The 19,011-nt window shown below is 39.8% G+C and overlaps 1 protein-coding gene across 2 annotated transcripts in view; it reads left to right on the top strand.

Moving 5' to 3' along the window:
• myo3a (myosin IIIA) overlaps positions 1-17,071 on the top strand; it is a 390,102-nt gene extending 373,031 nt beyond the window's left edge. For both annotated transcript variants that reach the window (XM_039753913.1, XM_039753915.1), the window contains 2 exons: positions 11,480-11,644; positions 16,067-17,071. In XM_039753913.1, coding sequence (XP_039609847.1) covers positions 11,480-11,644; positions 16,067-16,181 — 280 coding nt within the window. In that variant the 3' untranslated portion in view covers positions 16,182-17,071. The remainder of the gene's footprint in view (positions 1-11,479; positions 11,645-16,066) is intronic.
• Positions 17,072-19,011: the final 1,940 nt, after the last annotated feature.

The following is a 19,011-nucleotide window of genomic DNA, read 5'->3' as shown; positions in this document are numbered from 1 at the left end:
CATAACATTACTAAAGCGGATAGGAAAAAAAAAAGTTTTCCTTTTGTTTATCATCTTGAAACACATGCAAGTGTCTGCTCTTCAAGGTGAGCAGCGAGGCAAGGAGGTGACAAAGGAATGGCAAAGGTCTGATTGATAGAGTGGCATTAAAGGGGAGGAGTGGCAGGAAGGCTAATTAAAAAGACCTGGAAGACAAGCACTGTAGACATTGAAATAGATTCTAACCCACTCAGGAAGAATTTGTTAGAAAATAAATACAATCTGTGGCAGAAGGAGTAGCTTTTATGCATCATTAAGAACTGGAAGGTCACTCGAAAGATAAGTGCGACAGCAGGTGGTGACAGGAAAGAAACATTGGGAGCCATGTCTGCAGGCTGCAGTGACCAAGGTCTTATTTTGCTGAGCAGTAAATGCTCTTTCCGGTCATGTGAAATTCATTCATTTGTTATGATATATTGTACAAAATGAAAAATGAAGTATGCATTTCGGCCTTAAAAGAGGTCTTGATTTATCCATCTATTTATCTTTAAAACCTCTTTTTTTTTTTTGTCCGGTTGAGATAATGCAAGGATCAGTCTCTACAGTGGACATCAGTCTATTTCAGTAGGCGTATGCACTGCAGTCTAAATTTGGAACAGCCAAGATGCTATTGATCAGCGGAGAACGGCATGTGACCACAGGGAGAACGTTTCGACATCTCACAGAAGGCATCTCAGCTGGGAATTAATGTGCCACTGAGTTCTGAGCCATGGTGCCACCCAGATTTTTTTTTTGTTGCAGTCACATAATATAAATCTGAGAAATCACATTCTCACTCCTCGTTCTCATTGCCTGCCATACTCCTTTGTTAGGTGTGTTCTCATGTGATGCAAAATCACCTACTGAGACAGCCATTTCTGTCTGCCGGTCCATGTCCGTCTGTCCACGTGAAAAAAAATTGTCTTTTTCAACTTGTTTAAAGAGTAAATTTCACACATTTGTTAGGGTTAGGAACATTAGGACGTTTTCCTTTACATCAGGGGTGTCAAACTCCGGTCCTGGAGGGCTGCAGTGTTCATTCTAATCATCATCTTAATTGGTTACCTGTTTTTGCTGCTAATCAACTTCTTTTACCTTTGTTTTAATTAACTTGATTCAGACCCCTTAGTCACTCACGGGTTTTGAACTCCAGGCCTGGAGGGCCGCAGTGGCTGCATGTTTCCATTCTAACAATTGCTAATTATCTCCTTTTCCCTTTATTTTAATAGCCCTGTTTTTAAGGGTTCAGTCAATTGAGTCTTTTCTTCATTAAATGGCAGCCAAACAGAAATGAGATGTGAAACAAGCCAACAGATGACCAGCTAAACTAGAACGTCAAACTCCAATCAATTTCACTCCAACCAATTCCTTAACGAGAAGCTAATTCTTGTTGTTAATTAAACCCGTTACTTAATTTCATGGCTTGTTGCTGCTCTCATTCTGCTACAGCAGACATTTCCCAAACTGGTGAATTTCTGTTTCTGATTATTGACCTGAGAGATCAACCTTATTGAGACCATCACCTTTCTTTATGTTCAGATGATGTGGTTAGCTGGTCACCTGTTTGCTTGTTTTGTGTCTCATTATTGTTTAGCTGCTAATTAAGGATAAAGAAAGAACTAAGGGGTCTGAGTCAAGTTCATTAAAACTAAGGCAAAAGAAATGAATTAGCAGCAAAAACAGGTCACTAAGTAAGAAGGTGGTTAGAATGAAAACCTGCAGCCATTGTGGCCCTCCAGGCCTGGAGTTCGACACCCGTGAACTAAGGGGTCTGAATCAAGTTAATTAAAACTAAGGCAAAATAAGCTGATTAGCAGCAAAAACAGGTCACTAATTAAGAAGGTTGTTAGAATGAAAACCTGCAGCCATTGTGGCCCACCAGGACCAGACTTTGACACCCCTACTTTAGAAAGAAAACCCCAGAAACATTGGAATAAGATACCAAGTAGTGTGGTAGACAGTAGGACTTTAGGGACCTTCAAAAACGACTTGATGTTATTTTGGAGGAATTAAATGGAGAGGACTAGTGAGCTTTGTTGGGCTGAATGGCCTGCTCTCGTTGAGATTGTTCTAATGTTCTAATGATACGTGTTATGTTTGCTTAGGGCAGTTGGGTCTGTTAGCAGTGGCCTTTGTGGAAGGAGTTCTCATGTCAATACAGAAGAAAATAATTTCTACGCTACGGATGTGGCAGAAACAGTTTAGTGTGATTTTGTTGATTGAGAAAAATGGTTTGGAAATGCACATTTCCAGGGTCAGTCATTTTCCAACCCACTATATCCTAATACAGGGGGTCTGCTGGAGCGAATCCTAGGGCACAAGGCAGGAACAACACTCTGGGCAGGGCACGCCAATCCACCTAACCTACATGTCTTTGGACTGTGGGAGGAAACCCATGCAGACATGGGGAGAACATGCAAACTCCACACGGGGAGGACCTGGGAAGCGAACCCGGGTGTTCTAACTGCGAGGCAGCAGTGCTACCCACTGCGCCACCATGCCGCCCTGCATTTCCAGGGTGTGAAAATAAAATGACAAAAAAAATCATTCACAGTCTGTATGGTTCAATTAAAAAAAATTCAATTCTTTACTACTACTACTAATAATAATAATAATACATTTTATTTATATAGCAGCTTTCCAATGCTCAAGGCACTTCACAGAGTTTAAGAAAGAACGGCAGGGTATACCGTATATAGCATTGTACTAAACCAGATAAATAAATAAATAAAGAAGATTACGACAGTAAATTCAGAGAAAAAGCCTAACAGGCAACATAATCGATGGTCTCACGCACACACATACAGGTTACATGAGCATCTTGACAGAGAGGTAAACTGAGAGAAGGGTAATAAAGTCAAGTAGAGCTAAAAGCCTTCCTGAACAGATGAGTTTGGAGTTGTTTTTTAAAAGAATTCATGGAGTCAGCTGATCTGATTAATTTCGGTCGGTCATTCCAGAGTCTGGGCACTCGCTATACAGCTGAAGGCCCTGCTGTCACCCATGGAGTGTAGTTTAGTGGACGGACAGGCACATAGTGATGGAGAAGGTCACCGATGTAGTTTGGTGCAAGGCCATTTAAAGCTCTGTAGGTTATTAGTGGAATTTTATATTCAATTCTGTAAGACACAGGGAGCCAGTGAAGGTGAAGCAGGATGGGTGTGATGTGCTCACTGCTGCTGGTTCGTGTAAGGACTCTTGCAGCTGAGTTTTGAATAAGCTGGAGCTGTGATATAAGATTAGAGGGGCACCTGCCAGCAGCGAGTTATAATAATCGATGTGGGATGTGATAAAAGCAGGGACAAGTTTCTCAGCATTAGAAAAGGAGAGGAAGGAGCGAACACGGGATATGTGACGGAGGTGAAGGTAAGAAAGTTTCTTAATATGATTTATGTGGGCGGAATATGAGAGGGAGGAATCAAAAACGACACCAAGATTCTTTGTAGTGGAGGCAGGTCTGATGAGATCACCGCCAAGATGGACTGGGAAGGAGCTCATTTTATTAAGTTGCATTTTAGTCCCAATTTGCAGGAGGTCAGTTTTGTTGCAATTTAATTTTAATGTAATTTTAAAGATAATTTATTTATTGTCATGTATACAAGTACCATGTACAATGAAGTGCTTGCTTGTATGTGACGCCGGAGACAGTGAACACACACACACAATAAATAAATGAATATAAATAAGTAAATAAATAAAACCAGAATCAAACTTACGGCTTAGGTTGGCAGGCAGTGTAGCGCAGTATGTAACCAATTATATATCAAATGTAAATCGCTTTGCATGAAGGCGTCAGCCAAATAAATAAATAAATCAGCACCCTAACTTGAAGACCTGCTAGTCTGTAGGGCTCATTTTTCCATTGACGACTACTTACAGGTAAGGTCTCATCCAAATTTTATTAATGTTCTAATGTTCTATGTCAGCAGCTTCATCCACATGATATTATAAAATGCTATTAAAAACATATAGATAGATAGATAGATAGATAGATACTTTATTAATCCCAAGGGGAAATGTCATGTATACTACAAGTATATGTAATTACATTCTATTTTCATTGTTATTTTTGAATATGACCCTCTGTCACAAAAATCTGTAATGCACAACACTCTTTGATAAGGTGACTAGAACTTGCTGAATGCTCCTGAATGCTAAGCCATGCATTACATTTGTGCAAAAAGATTTTTCATCTTTTGTTTTTTTTATTGAGTGCTTCTTTTCTTATATAATTCCACCAGTGTCAAATTCTTGAAACTGAAAGCTGAATAATTATCCATATATCCATCCAGAAGCTAAATAATTTTCCATTTATCCATCCGTCTTCTGTGGCGACCTAATCTCAATCAGGGTTACCTTTTGATATCCCTTAGCTAAGAGCAAGACTGTTAATGATATAGTAAGCAGGAGTTTGATACATCTTCATGGAATTCAATTGATAAGCTGAAAATTATTAGTTTTTCTCTCTTGGGGCCAGATAATATGCTTGATAATATCATTTGGGCCGAAACCAGAAGTAATATTGTTTGATCATTTGAGCTGCATGAGTGTGTGACAATTGTCCTCCCTCACTATATGACATTAGCTCAGGGGTGGGCAATGTTGGTCCTGGAGAGCCGTAGTGGCTGCAGGTTTTCGTTCCAACTCAGTTTCTTAATGAGAAGTCACTTACTGCTGATGAAACCCTTATTGCCTGTGACATTTTGATGCTTTATTTTGGTGGTCTCGCTTGCTAAGGTTCCATCCATCCATCCATCCATCTATCCATTATCCAAACCGTCACAGGGTCATGGGGGTCTGCTGGAGCCAATCCCAGCCAACACAGGGCACAAGGCAGGAAACAAACCCCGGGCAGGGCACCAGCCCACCGCAGTTGCTAAGGTTCCCCACCCTTAATTGCTTATTTCAATCTTAAACAGCTGCATTCACTCTTTTAATGGCTCCTTATTAGCAATAAGATGTAAATGACAAAGCAGTCAGCAGTTCACCTTCTAGCTCAGGGGTGTCGAACTCCAGGCCTGGAGGGCCGGAGTAGCTGCAGGTTTTCATTCTAACTGTTTTCCTAATCAGTGACCAGTTTTCACTACTAATTAACTTCTTTTAATAGAATTGCATTTTAATAGCCTTATTTTTAAGGATTCAGTCCTCTGAATGTATTCCTTTCTTCATTAAATGACAGCCAAATAGAAATGAGATGTGAAACGAGCCAACAGATGACCAGCTAAACTGGGATTTCAAACTTCAACCAAATTCACTCCAACCGATCTCTTAATGAGAAGCTGATTCTCGCTGTTAATTAAACCCGTTATTTAATTCCACGGCTTGTTGCTGCTCTCGTTCTGCCATAGCAGACATTTCCAATTTCTAAAAACACCGTCAAAATGTTTTGGTAACCTAAGAGCTCAACCTTACCGATTCCATTGCCTTCTTTATTTTGAGATATTGTGTGATGGGCACAGGTGAGCTGGTCTTGTTTTCTGCCTCATTATTGTTTGGCTGCTAATTAAGGAAAAAGAGACAACTAAGCGGCCTGAGTCAAGCTAATTTAAAACTAAGGCAAAAGTAGTTAATTAGCAGCAAAAACGAATCACTAATGAAAAAGCTGGTTAGAATGAAAACCTGCAGCCACTGCGGCCCTCCAGGACTGGAGTTCGACACCCGTGATCTCGTTTGTTTCGATTTACACTTCTGTGTGTTCATCATGTACTGTTTGATTTATTAAAACACTTAATAGAAAAATGTGACAGACTGAAAATTATGCATTTTAGGCTTCAAATCATTTTGATGATATCCTTAGAAAAGAAAAAATCTACGATATAAGAACCTTACATTGCAGACTAACAAGCCATAAAATTCAATAAGGTTTGAGATTCTAAAGGATCGGTTTATAATTAAGCAGTTGGGTTGGAATGAAAACCCGCTGCCACTGCGACCCTCCAGGGCTGACTTTGCCCACCCCTGCATTAGCCTGTTCTGGTTAACCTTGAAAATATGTTCAATGTTCCCTTTCCCATTTATTTATACTATACAGTATTTGATCTGTTTAGCTCCTTTCATTATTGTGCCTAACACTATCACATCCTCACCACAACCAATTGGTTTCTACCCCGTTTTTCAATGTTTTAAACACAGCTCCCCAGCTCCCACTGATATCTGCTGTTTAAAATCTCCCGTGGTCTTCCTGGTGTCTGCCAGTTCTGAATTTTTTGCATCTGAGATGCTTTATTTTGTACCAGCTGTGCTACCCATTAAAGATGGGTTGAAATCTAAGTAATCAACATACAACAACATTTATTTGTATATCATGCTTCATATACAGTAAATGATGTTGCTCAAAGTGCTCAATTAAAAAAAATTATGCAATACTAATTAACAATGAATAAAGTAAGGTCTGGCGGTGGGCTGGCGCCCTGCCCAGGGTTTGTTTCCTGCCTTGCACCCTTTTTTGGCTGAGATTGACTCCAGCAGACCCCCATGACCCTGTAGTTGGAGAAATGGATGGATGGATGGATGGAAGTAAGGTCCGATGGTCAGGGAGGACAGAAAAAACAACAAAAACAAAAACTCCATAGGGCTTGAGAAAAAAAAAAAAAAATCTGCAGGGGTTCCAAGGCCACAAGTACCACTGGTCATTCTACCTACCAAACATGATCTCGATCAGTCCTTATGGTTTTCACCCTTCACATGGAAGAATTAGATGATGACGATGGTCATGTGGACCTCTGGCCTTCAATCCATCAATGTAGCGACTGCATGGTGCCCTGATCAGGTGTTGGTGGCACAGAGCGCCACCACAGAAAACTGGAAAGAGAACAGCAGAGAAAGTCGGGGTTAGCATGGATTGTGGAGCCATGAAAAAAATGATAATTCAATGCATATGCAGAATATCAGGGTTAAACTAAAATGAAGCTATGAGAAAGCCATATTAAAGTAATGTGTTTTTAGCAGTGTTTTAAAATGCTCCACCGTATCAGCCTGGTGAATTTCTATCGGTCAGCTCTTCCAGATTATAGGTGCATAACAGCAGAAGGCTGCCTCACCACCATTTTCTTTAAAATACTGCTTATGGTTTACAAAGTCTTTAATAATCTGCTCCATCCTATATTTCAGAGTGCACTTCAAATTGTAACCTTAGATCTTCAATTGAGTGTCTACTTAGAATTCCAAGTGCTAAACTTAAAAGAAGTGGTGAGATGGCCTTTTGCTTTTATGCACCTAAAATATGAACTAATTTACCAATAGAAATTCGCCTGGCTAATACTGCAGAACAATTTAAAAAACTGCTAAAAACCCATTATTTTAAAATGGCTTTTTTGTAGCTAAATTTTAATTCTATCCCTATTATGCTATATGAGCACAGAATAATCATATTCTTCTGGGATCTGCAATTTCCACTAATCCCAACTATTATCTGCTGTCTTAACTGGTTCTTGTATGGTGGTGATCTGCGCCACCACCACCTGATTGAGGTACCTGAAAGGCATTATATAATAGATTGATAGATATGAAAGGCACTATATAATAGATAGATAGGAAAGGCACTATATAATAGATAAATAGATAGATAGATAGATAGATATGAAAGGCACTATATAATAGATAGATAGATAGATATGAAAGGCACTATATAATAGATAGATAGATAGATAGATAGATAGATAGATAGATAGATAGATAGATACTTAAACCCATTATTTTAAAATGGCTTTTTTGTAGCTAAATTTTAATTCTATCCCTATTATGCTATATGAGCACAGAATAATCATATTCTTCTGGGATCTGCAATTTCCACTAATCCCAACTATTATCTGCTGTCTTAACTGGTTCTTGTATGGTGGTGATCTGCGCCACCATAACCTGATTGAGGTACCTGAAAGGCATTATATAATAGATTGATAGATATGAAAGGCACTATATAATAGATAGATAGATAGATAGATATGAAATGCACTATATAATAGATAGATAGGAAAGGCACTATATAATAGATAAATAGATAGATAGATAGATATGAAAGGCACTATATAATAGATAGATAGATAGATATGAAAGGCATTATATAATAGATAGATAGATAGATAGATAGATAGATAGATAGATAGATAGATAGATAGATAGATAGATAGATAGATACTTAAACCCATTATTTTAAAATGGCTTTTTTGTAGCTAAATTTTAATTCTATCCCTATTATGCTATATGAGCACAGAATAATCATATTCTTCTGGGATCTGCAATTTCCACTAATCCCAACTATTATCTGCTGTCTTAACTGGTTCTTGTATGGTGGTGATCTGCGCCACCATCACCTGATTGAGGTACCATGCTGCCCCCTGTGTTTATGGATTGAATGGCGGGTGTCCCAGATGTCCACATGACCATCATTACCATGAGGGTTGATTTAGAACATCTGCAGTATGTCAGGTAGAATGCCCAGTGTGGGCTGGGTGGTCTTTTGGCCTTGGAACCCCTGCAGATTTTGGGTTTTCTTTTTCATCCTAACTGAAATTTTTCTTTGTTTGTTTTTTCTGTCCTCCTGGTTGTTCAATCTTAACTTTATATTTGCTACATACTGTAGAATATTATTTTCTAATCTTGTTGTTTATGTTTTATATTCATTTCTTTTTATGAGGTGAGACACACAAATAACTGGGCTTGGCTTGGGGCTTTCCTGGAAAACCGTCTGGAGGTCAGCCAGACGTGAATCATAGAAATATCCCCTCCTACACACCCTCTCAAACCGTCGACTGCCTAGGTATATCCTGTGAATAGCCCAATCAGTATTTGCACAACAATTGCTACACGAGTTGCCACGATAATGTCGGGTGAAAAAATCAAACAGCGAATCAACATGAAATTTCTCACAAAAACGGCCACAGAAACCTGTGTACGGTGGTAACAGTTTGTCTCGCACACAAGTTTTTGAGTGGCACAAACGTTTCAAGGAAGGACAAGAAAATGTGGAAGACGTTCCAACGCCCAGGTCGCCCACGCTCACCTCGGACGGATGCAAACATCAAAACGGCGAATCAGATTGTTCGAAATGATCGTACTGCTTTTTTAGTAAAGCAGTTTTTGACTGACAAAAACATTCCTGTCCTCGATCATCCTCCCTATTCACCCGATTTAGCTCCCTGTGATTTTTTTTACTTGTTCCCGAAAATCAAAAGTGACCTAAAGGGAATCAGTGGATGAAATGAAGATGGAAATGGCAAGCCTGTTGAAGAGTCTCCAGCACTGTTTCAGATACGAAGATACGTGTGGAGCGGTGTAGAGATCAGGAGGGCGAGTATATAGAAGGTGACAATGTTTAGAATGCTGCAATTCATCAATAAATATTTTTTTACTAAATTGCTTACTTTTGTGTCTCACCTCATATTTCATTTTATAAAGCACTTTGAGTTACATTGTTTGTACTGTATGAAAATGTGTTATAGAAATAAATGTTGTTGTTCTTCTTCTTGTTATTTATTTTATTTATTATCATTTTTATTTATTTGACCCTTCTTCTACATTCTACATTGTTTTGCCCAGAGGGGACTGGGCGGTCTCATGGTCTGGAATCCCTACAGATTTTATTTTTTCTCCAGCCGTCTGGAGTTTTTTTGTTTTTTCTGTCCCCCCTGGCCATTGAACCTTACTCTTATTCGATGTTAATTAATGTTGATTTATTTTGTTTTCTTATTGTGTCTTTTATTTTTCTTTTCTTTATTATGTAAAGCACTTTGAGCTACTGTTTTTATGAAAATGTGCTATATAAATAAATGTTGTTGTTGTTGTACATGTTTTGCCTATTTTTATTCTTAACTCTAGCAACTGGATGAACACACAGACACACACTTAGACACTATTGTTAAGATGGGTAAGCTGATTTTTTGTCTGGCAGTTACTTTCCATTGGACGTATTCAGTGTTAACATTTGCAGTGTGCCATCTATTAGAATGCGTTTTGTTAGGCATGTAGCAAAAATATGCATTGCATTTTTTCTAACAGATGGCTCATCCTAAACATTAGCACTCATCTTATGAACCCCATACCAATTGGCCTAAAACAGAGACATAGATAGATGGAAGATAGATAGATCGATAGATAGATATGAAAGGCACTATATAATAGATAGATAGACGTGAAAGGCACTATATAACAGATAGATAGATAGATATGAAAGGCACTATATAATAGATAGATAGATAGATAGATATGATAGGCACTATATGATAGATAGATAGATAGATAGAAAAGGCACTCTATGATAGATAGATAGATAGATAGATAGATAGAGAGGAAAGGCACTATATGATAGATAGATAGATAGATATGAAATGCACTATATGATAGATAGATAGATATGAAATGCACTATATGATAGATAGATAGATAGATAGATATGAATGGCACTATATTATAGATATATAATGAAAGGTACTATATGACAGATAGATAGATAGGAACAGCACTATATAATAGATAGATAGATAGATAGGTAAAGGCACTATTTAACATAGATAGATAGACTAACAGACAACAGATTTCAAGTTGTGTCCCTTTGCCACTATACCACACTGCCTGCTATGAAAGGCACTATATAATAGATAGATAGATAGATACTTAATCCCAAGGGGAAATTCACAATTGTGTCCTTTTATTAAGGTGCATTGCGCAGATAATTGTTTTTCTATTTAATAGTGAACTGTACTCTTTGTAGCCAATATAATGAAGTAGGACATTTATAAAATGATAGATTAATTGATTGATTGGTGTAAGAGCCATTTCCTAGTTACATAAGAATCATAAATGTTTTACTAAATGATAGTGCATAATTTATGGGAGGTTCCTATAACCCCCATTAACAGAATTGAATTGGTATATTCTAGCTATTTCTAGCTTCTCTGACTAAACATTATTCTCAGTTAGTGGCCAGCCTTGCCATGTTTAAGGTGTAGAGGGCACGTGGTTTTAAACTATGCCTTTTAAGCATAGCGTACCTTGTGTGCATGTTTTGTGTGTCAAGTAACATGTAAGACAAAGCACTTAATTGAAAGTGCTGAGCCGTTTAACACATACAGAAGAAGACATTAAGAATCTTTAAGTATAGAAACAATGAAAGTTTTACAAGAAAAGCTAAGTTTAAAGAAGATTCATTTTTCCTTTTTATTTGCCTTTTATTCTACGTGTGTAACAACTTTTTTCTGTATTCTTGTATGAATTATTTGCTTTCAATTTTTCACTAAATATTTTAAAACAAACTTTTGGACTGTGAGAAGTCTTTCAGCACGCGTTTTACCCATGCTTGAACTCACCTTATACACCGGCGGCTACAATTGGTTTATTGATTGTATCTGGTTTCTAATGATACTGAACTATACTGAGATTCGTTTTTCAGAGAATGGATGAAGACATGGATGGATGAGTACCTTTAATATTATTAAAGTGACCTGGGATTTTTTTTTATTTCCTACAGTCAAGGTAAACAGCTGGATACAGAAGACCTCTATTATAAAGAATTATCAGCCAGTTTATCACTTCCCAAAAACAGAAGCCACATTGCAGCCAATGAGAGAAAGCCTCCAGGTGAGAAGAGAACCTTGTCAGAGCCAAGAGGAGGACCTCCCAGCAAACCAGACAGGTACTGCACATGATATGGAATCTCAGTGAATGTTCTTTTTAATCGTTCCTTTCATTCTTCTGTGACAGATAGGGGGCGCTATCGCTCCCTTGAACCCTTGTCCAAGTTGCCAGACACCAGATAAAAGTTCAAAAGATGACTTTATTAATACAGCACAGTGCACAGAGCACCCTCCTCTCCACTATACTCATTAATTCACCAATAAACACAAAAAACAATTCCTCCACACTCCCAGACGCATTGCCACCCTTCCACCCAGCTCAGCTCGCCGTCTGGGAGCTCCCACAATCCTTTATAGTCCCTGACCCGGAAGTGTTCCCAATCCCCAGTCCATGTGATTCTTTATCACTTCCGGGTCAGGTACAAGTCCTTTTCTTCACCCCGGAAGTACGTCACTTCTGCCGTCGCTCTGCCTATGACGCACTTCCGGGTTATAGGGCACATATGACTCTGCTCTTACCTGCAGCTCCCTGTTGCGGCCCCTGTGGTATCCAGCAGGGCTGTGGATAAAAACTCCATTGTCCATGATTCCCTGCTGGTCTTTGGGGGACACCTCCAAACTGCAGGGATGGCTCCATCTGGCGGCCTGGGATGACCACACTTCATTATGTGTTTTTACATGCTTACGGATTTCATTCAGTTAGGTCAGTTAGTATAGAAGCTCCAGGTGTACCCAAATGCCAGACTAACCACAAACGGCGCAAAGGTGACTGGCATACTGAACATTATGATGGCCTTCAAGGGCATTGAATACTTTTGCATGCCACAGTAATAAATTTGATCTATAATGCACCTTTCGAAGTCCAAGGATGCGGTACAAAGCATAACAAAAATAGTTACAAATACATAAAAAGGTACCAGTAAAAGATAACACATCAGAACTATACAAAGGATTTAGCAAACAGGTAGTGACTTGACTTCTTGGAGCTTCTGGGGAAGTGCATTCCACAAGCTTGGAGCTGAGACACAGAAGGCTCCCATAGTTACCCATTGTACTATTCACAGTCCTAGGAATGGCAAGCAGAGGACAGATTTGAGATGATTGGAGTTGTCGGGCAGGATCATAAAGATTTAGGAGGTCAGAGAGATAAGAAGGAGCTTGAACATTTAAGGTTTTGAAAGTTAACAAAAGTATTTTGTAATGAATACGACGTTCAATTGGGAGACAATGTCGTTCTCTCAAAGTTGGTTGGCTTGGTGTAAGCGAGAATCCTAGAAGTAGAGCTCTGAAGGTGGTGCAGTTTGTTAAGAATAGACTTTAGAAGACCATGCAATAAGGTATTATAGTAGTCTAGCCTAGCCTAAGTTCATGAAGGTTCTGCTGAAGCTTCATAACACACTGGTGAGGCCTCGTCTGGAGTCCTGTGTGCAATTTTGGTCTCCAGGCTACAAAAAGGACACAGCAGCGGTAGAAAACATCCAGAGAAGAGCGACTAGGCTGATTCCAGGGCTACAGGGTATTAGTTATGAGGAGAGATTAAAAGAGCTGAGCCTTTACAGTTCAAGAAAAAGAAGATTAAGAGGAGACTTGACTTAGGTGTTTAAAATTATGAAGAGAATTAGTCCAGTGGATCGAGACAGTAACTTTAAAATGAGTTCATCAAGAACACGGGACACAGTTGGAAACTTGTTAAGAGTAAATTTCGCACAAACATTAGGGAGTTTTTCTTTACACAGTGAACCACAGACAAATGGAATATGCGACCAAATAATGTGGTGAACAGATTTGACTTTACTGACCATCAAAACTGGACTTGATGTTATTTTAGAAGAATTAAGTGGATAGGACTGGCAGGCTTTGTTGGGCTGAATGGCCTGTTCTTCTGCAGAAAATGTTCTAATGTAATAAAAACATGTGCTAAACTTTCAACATCTGCCAAGGTCAAAAATGGCCGAAGTCAGGCTAAATTCCTTAAATGATAAAGTGATGACGTTTTTACTTAGTTATTAACACGTGGAACACATGACAGAGAGGAATCAAACGTAATACCCAGATTTCTAACTACAAAAGACGCGTGATCGGGGATACCATCAACCAATAATGCAGATTGATCCGTCTAACACAGCTGAGTCGTATCCCCAATCAAAGTAATGTATTTCAGTTTTTTCACTATTTAATTTTTCAAAAACTGAACGTCAACCATAACTTGACATCAGTCACAAAAGCAATAAGATCAGGAGGTTGGCGAAATATGGATGTTCTTACCTATATCTTGTATCATCAGCAAAGCAGTGATAGTCATGGATGGATTAAAGGCCAGAAGTCCACGTGACTGTCATCATCAAGTCCTTCCATGAGAACCCTGAATACAATGAGGACTGATTGAGGTCATTTATGTTAGGTGGAATGTCTAGAGAGGGCTGGCTGGTCTCGTGGCCTTGGACCCCCTGCAGATTTTATTTTTTCTCCAGCCCTGTTTTTTCTGTCCTCCCTGGCCATCGGACCTTACTTTTATTCTATGTTAATTAGTGTTCTCTGATTTTAATTCTTACTTTGTCTTTTTTCTCTTTCTTCATCATGTAAAGCACTTTGAACTGCATTATTTGTATGAAAATGTGCTATATAAATACATGTTGTTGTTGTTGTAGTCCAGGCCATGTGCATAAATTATTTGACATGAAGGTAGCAGATAAATATGAAATAGTAGAGGCCCCAAAATGGAGCCTTCTGAGACACCCGAAGTAACAGGTAGCATGGGAGATTAATGAGGTCCTAGTACAGCAAACTGCTGTCTGTCCAATAAAAGAAGACCTAACTCATGCCTAGGACAGTGCCACTAATACACAGGAGTGACTGCGGACATTCAAGAAGGATTGTATGACAAATCGTGTCAAAAACAGCACTGAGATCCAAAAAACAAACACGCCCGTAGCCCCCGAGTCAGCGGCACATCATTAGCCACCTTTACCAAAGGTACCAGTGAATGCTCTAATCTGTGCTGATGAGGAGCCAGGCACCCATTCTCAAACCTGCTTGATTCAGAGTCATGAGATCTTTTAAGAGTTGTTTTAAATAAATGATGGCTAAAAACAATTACTCATTCACTTCTGTAAAGAAAAATATTTCTTTTTAAGGGTCATCTGTGTTGCACTTTAGTTAAGAGCCATCCATTCATTCTCTGAGCCACTTACTCTGAGACACAAAGGCTTTGGATGGGGCTCTCTACACCTGTAATGCTCATGAATAGTATGAATAGGCATGGGCTGGCGCCCCGAACAGGATGCTACATGATTTATTACCTGGCTGGTAGAAGAAAGGCAGGCTGTTACCTTCCTTTGGCAGAAGTTTGGCAGGAGGTGCCAACCTCAGAGTAAATATACTGGCCTTCTAGCCGGGAAGGACTAAAAATCCTTACCTGGCCTGGTAAGCCAACGTAATGGAGAAACAGGGAAGAGACAATCTATTTGGACCAGTAGCTCAAAGGATACGATAGTTGGCAACATCCTTGGGTTGGGATTCCCATACAGGCACCCATGTGGCATGCTGGGACCTGTAGTTCCATGGGGAAGCCCTGTTGTGTTTTGGATGTTTGGGCCAGCCAGAAGGAGCTGCCGCAATTAGTAATCCCTACTTGCAAGAGATTTCCCTTTGACCCAAAAGTGCTTCTAGCAAGCTATGCCCTACCACCGGAAGTCCTACCAGGTCATGGATAAAAGAAGCAATATCAACCTCATCCAGGGGAGTTGGAGTTGGGTGTGGAGGACAGATAAAGCCCACCTGGGAGGAGTGGAGGAGAAGAAAGAAAGGGGGAGAAGAGAGAATTGTGGTTGTGCAAATGGTGTTCAGAAACCTTTTGTAAGGTATTGGATCTAATTGAACCGGATATTACGTCTGTGGAGTTGTATCTGGGTGCTGCAACACCCCTTGCAGGTCACAGTTTAAAGAGCCGTCAGAATTTATTCACACCCCTTTGCTTATTTCACATTTTGTTATGTTGAATCCTTCTGCTACTATCATCTTATATATTTATTGTTCCTCCTCCTCATCAAGTAACACTCAGTAACTCAGAATGATAAAGCGAGAAAAGGATTTTGCAAACGTTCGCAAGTTTATTAAAGATAAAATTCACACAAGGATTCCGACCCCTTACTCAGTACTTCATTGAAGACCCACTGGAGTCTTCTTGGGTCAGATGGATCAAAATTTGTGTATGTGTGTGGGTGAGTGGGCCCAAAAATGGACTGCCATCCTGCCCGGGACCTTTTTCTGCTTTGTGTACATCACTGTCAGGATAGGCAACTGAACCCCCACCAACAGTGAATTAGACTGGAGGCTCTGAGAATGCAGATGAGAGGAGAAAATGAATGAATATTCTGATCATGTAAGATCTGGAGGCAATGTAGGATGTTCTGCAATGTCTGTCAAGATTTTCATTTTCTGATATGAACTCCTAAATATATTTTCTTATTTCCAATCCCCAGGCAATCAATTGCAAAAGTGCCCTCAACAGACAATCAAGAAGAGGATAATCCCTATGACTACAGAAAGCTGCTGCGCAAGACGTCCCAGCGAAACAGACTCTTACAGCAATGTTAGCATTGCTCTGACGGGAAAAACATATATATATGTTTTTTGCTTATTTGTTTTTATTTGCCAGGAGCATAAGCATTGAGAAACCATTTCTTTTCCAGCCAAATACAAGGACATTGTCGCAGTTCCACTCACCATAGACAAGATGGCTTTGGCTCTCCCTTATCCAAGTTCTTACCCTGACCCTCATGTCTAGGAGCTTGTGGGTTTGTGAACTTTGGGATTCAATTCTACATGGAGATCCACCCATCTTGGGGAAAAATCATTTTCTTCATTATTAATATGTGGTGTAGTCATTTGACTTAAACTCTTCACGTTTATGGCTGTTGGCATTAAATACACTCACTGAACAAATTCAGAGGAGCACCACACCAACATTAGAGCCTCTTTATGTTTTTAGAAGAGCCTCAGCTCTTTGTGGCATGGGCTCCACAAGATGCTGGACATTATTCCTTTGAGGTTCTGGTCCACATCAACATGATCGCACCACACAATTTCAGCACGTTTGTCTGATGCACCTTCATGCTACCAGTCTCCAATTCTACCACATCCCAAATGTGTCCTCTTGGATTCAGATCCAGTGATGAGGAGGGCCGATGAAGAGCACTGAACTCATTGTCATGTTCATGAGATCAGTGTGAGTCAACTTTTGCTTTGTTGACATAGTGCATTATCATGCTGGACGTGGCCATTAGTAGATATAGGAAATTGAGGCCGGGAAGGGATGCACATGGACTGAAACAATACTCAGATAGGTCGTGGCATCCAGGCAATGATTGATTGGTATTAACAGGCTCAAAATGTGCCATGAAAACATTCCCAACACCATTACACCACCATCACCACCACCACCCTGGACTGCTGACACAAGGCAGGTTGAGTGCATTGATTTATTAGAAAACTAGCAAAATACCCGCGTTTCACAGCGGAGAAGTAGTGTGTTAAAGAAGTTATGGAAAAGAAAAGGAAACATTTTAAAAATAACATAACCTGATTGTCAATGTAATTATTTTGTCACTGTTATGAGTGTTGCTGTCATCAAGGATTTGATTATCATTATTTCTTTCAATCAGGTTCATATTTGGAGGACGTGTTGTGTTCAAGTTATATTCCATGTTTGTCAACCGTTGTAAAGATAACAGGTTTCATTCATCGAAGTGTTCACTAACCAATATGGGTATCTCTATGAACTTGTGGATTTGCCTGTGAGTATTTGGTGACAGCGTAACGAATTGTTCCCATCTAGCTGCATCAGAAAATGTAGCACGACGTCTGACATGCCTCCTTTTTACTGTTTTCTCACAGCTTGGATTTCTGCTATCATGATCGGTTTGAGTTTCTTGGTTTGTTTCAATTACGTTAGTATTTGCAGGACTTGTGTTGAAGTGACATTGTAAGCATACAACCGGCTTCACAGAAAACTTTGCATCCAGCTTTTTAGAGTTTAAACATTCATAAACATCAAAGTGTCCACTACTCAAATTGTTACGTGTGAATCTAAGATGTTTAAGAGGCATTGGCGGTTGTTTAGCGGCAGCGTGTCTATGAACTTGTGGAATTGCCTGCGAGTATTTAGCGACAGAGTCTCTATGAACTTGTGGATGAGCTCGCGAGTATTTAGCGTCAGAGTCTCTATGAACTTGTGGATTAGCCCGCGAGTATTTAGCGACAGAGTCTCTATGAACTTGTGGATGAGCCCGCGAGTATTTAGCGTCAGAGTCTCTATGAACTTGTGGATGAGCCCGCGAGTATTTAGCGGCAGCGTCTCTATGAACTTGTGGATTAGCCCGCGAGTATTTAGCGACAGAGTCTCTATGAACTTGTGGATTAGCCCGCGAGTATTTGGTGACAGCGTCACGAAGTTGTTTCCGTCTAGCTGCATCAGAAAATGTACCATGACGTTTGACACGCCTCCTTTTTACTGTTTTCTCACAGCTTGGATTGCTGCTGACAGATGGCCTTATATGGGCAGGCAGTCAATTACGTGGGAGGCATGGGGATGGGGGATGCAACTCCGCCTCACACGGCGACCGAGCTGCAGGCTATGGACGTATATATGTACATAAGTAGGATTCAGTTATGACCGTTACGCGTAGAATTTCGAAATGAAACCTGCTTAACTTTTGTAAGTAACCGGTAAAGAGTAAGCCTAAGAAATTTCAGCCTTCTACCTACACGAGAAGTTGGAGAATTAGTGATGAGTGAGTGAGTGAGTGAGTGAGTGAGTGAGTGAGTGAGTCAGTCAGTCAGTCAGTGAGTCAGTCAGTCAGTCAGTGAGTCAGTCAGTCAGTCAGTTAGGGCTTTGCCTTTTATTAGTATAGATTACAACAACCTAGACAATAGCAGGCCATTGAGCCCAGCAAAGCTCGTCAGTCCTATCCCCTTAATTCTTCTAAAATAGCTTCAAGTTGACTTTTGAAGGTCCCTAAAGTTCCACTGTCTACCACACTACTTGGTCACTTACTCCAAATGTCTGTGGTTCTCTCTGTGTAGAAAAAATCCACAATGTTTGTATGAAATTTTCCCTTAACAAGTTTCAAACTACGTCCCTGTGTTCTTGATGAACTCATTTTAAAGTAACAGTTTTGATCCCCTGGACTAATTCTCTTCATAATTAACTAATTGCCTTCATAATTTATGCTGTTGGGGTCCTACCACCTGTGTGTCTCCACACAAACTGAGATTCATCAGACCAGGCAATGCTTTTCCAGTATTTGAATGTCCAGTTTTGGTGAGCTTGTGCCCACTGCAGCCTCAACTTTGTGTTTGTGGCTGACAGAAGTGGAAACCAATGTGGTCTTCTGCTGTTGTCACCCATCTGCCTCAAGGTTTAATG

This window comes from Polypterus senegalus, chromosome 5 (genome assembly GCF_016835505.1).
Source record: "Polypterus senegalus isolate Bchr_013 chromosome 5, ASM1683550v1, whole genome shotgun sequence".
Lineage (NCBI taxonomy): Eukaryota > Metazoa > Chordata > Cladistia > Polypteriformes > Polypteridae > Polypterus > Polypterus senegalus.
This window is presented reverse-complemented; position numbering and strand designations above follow the sequence as displayed.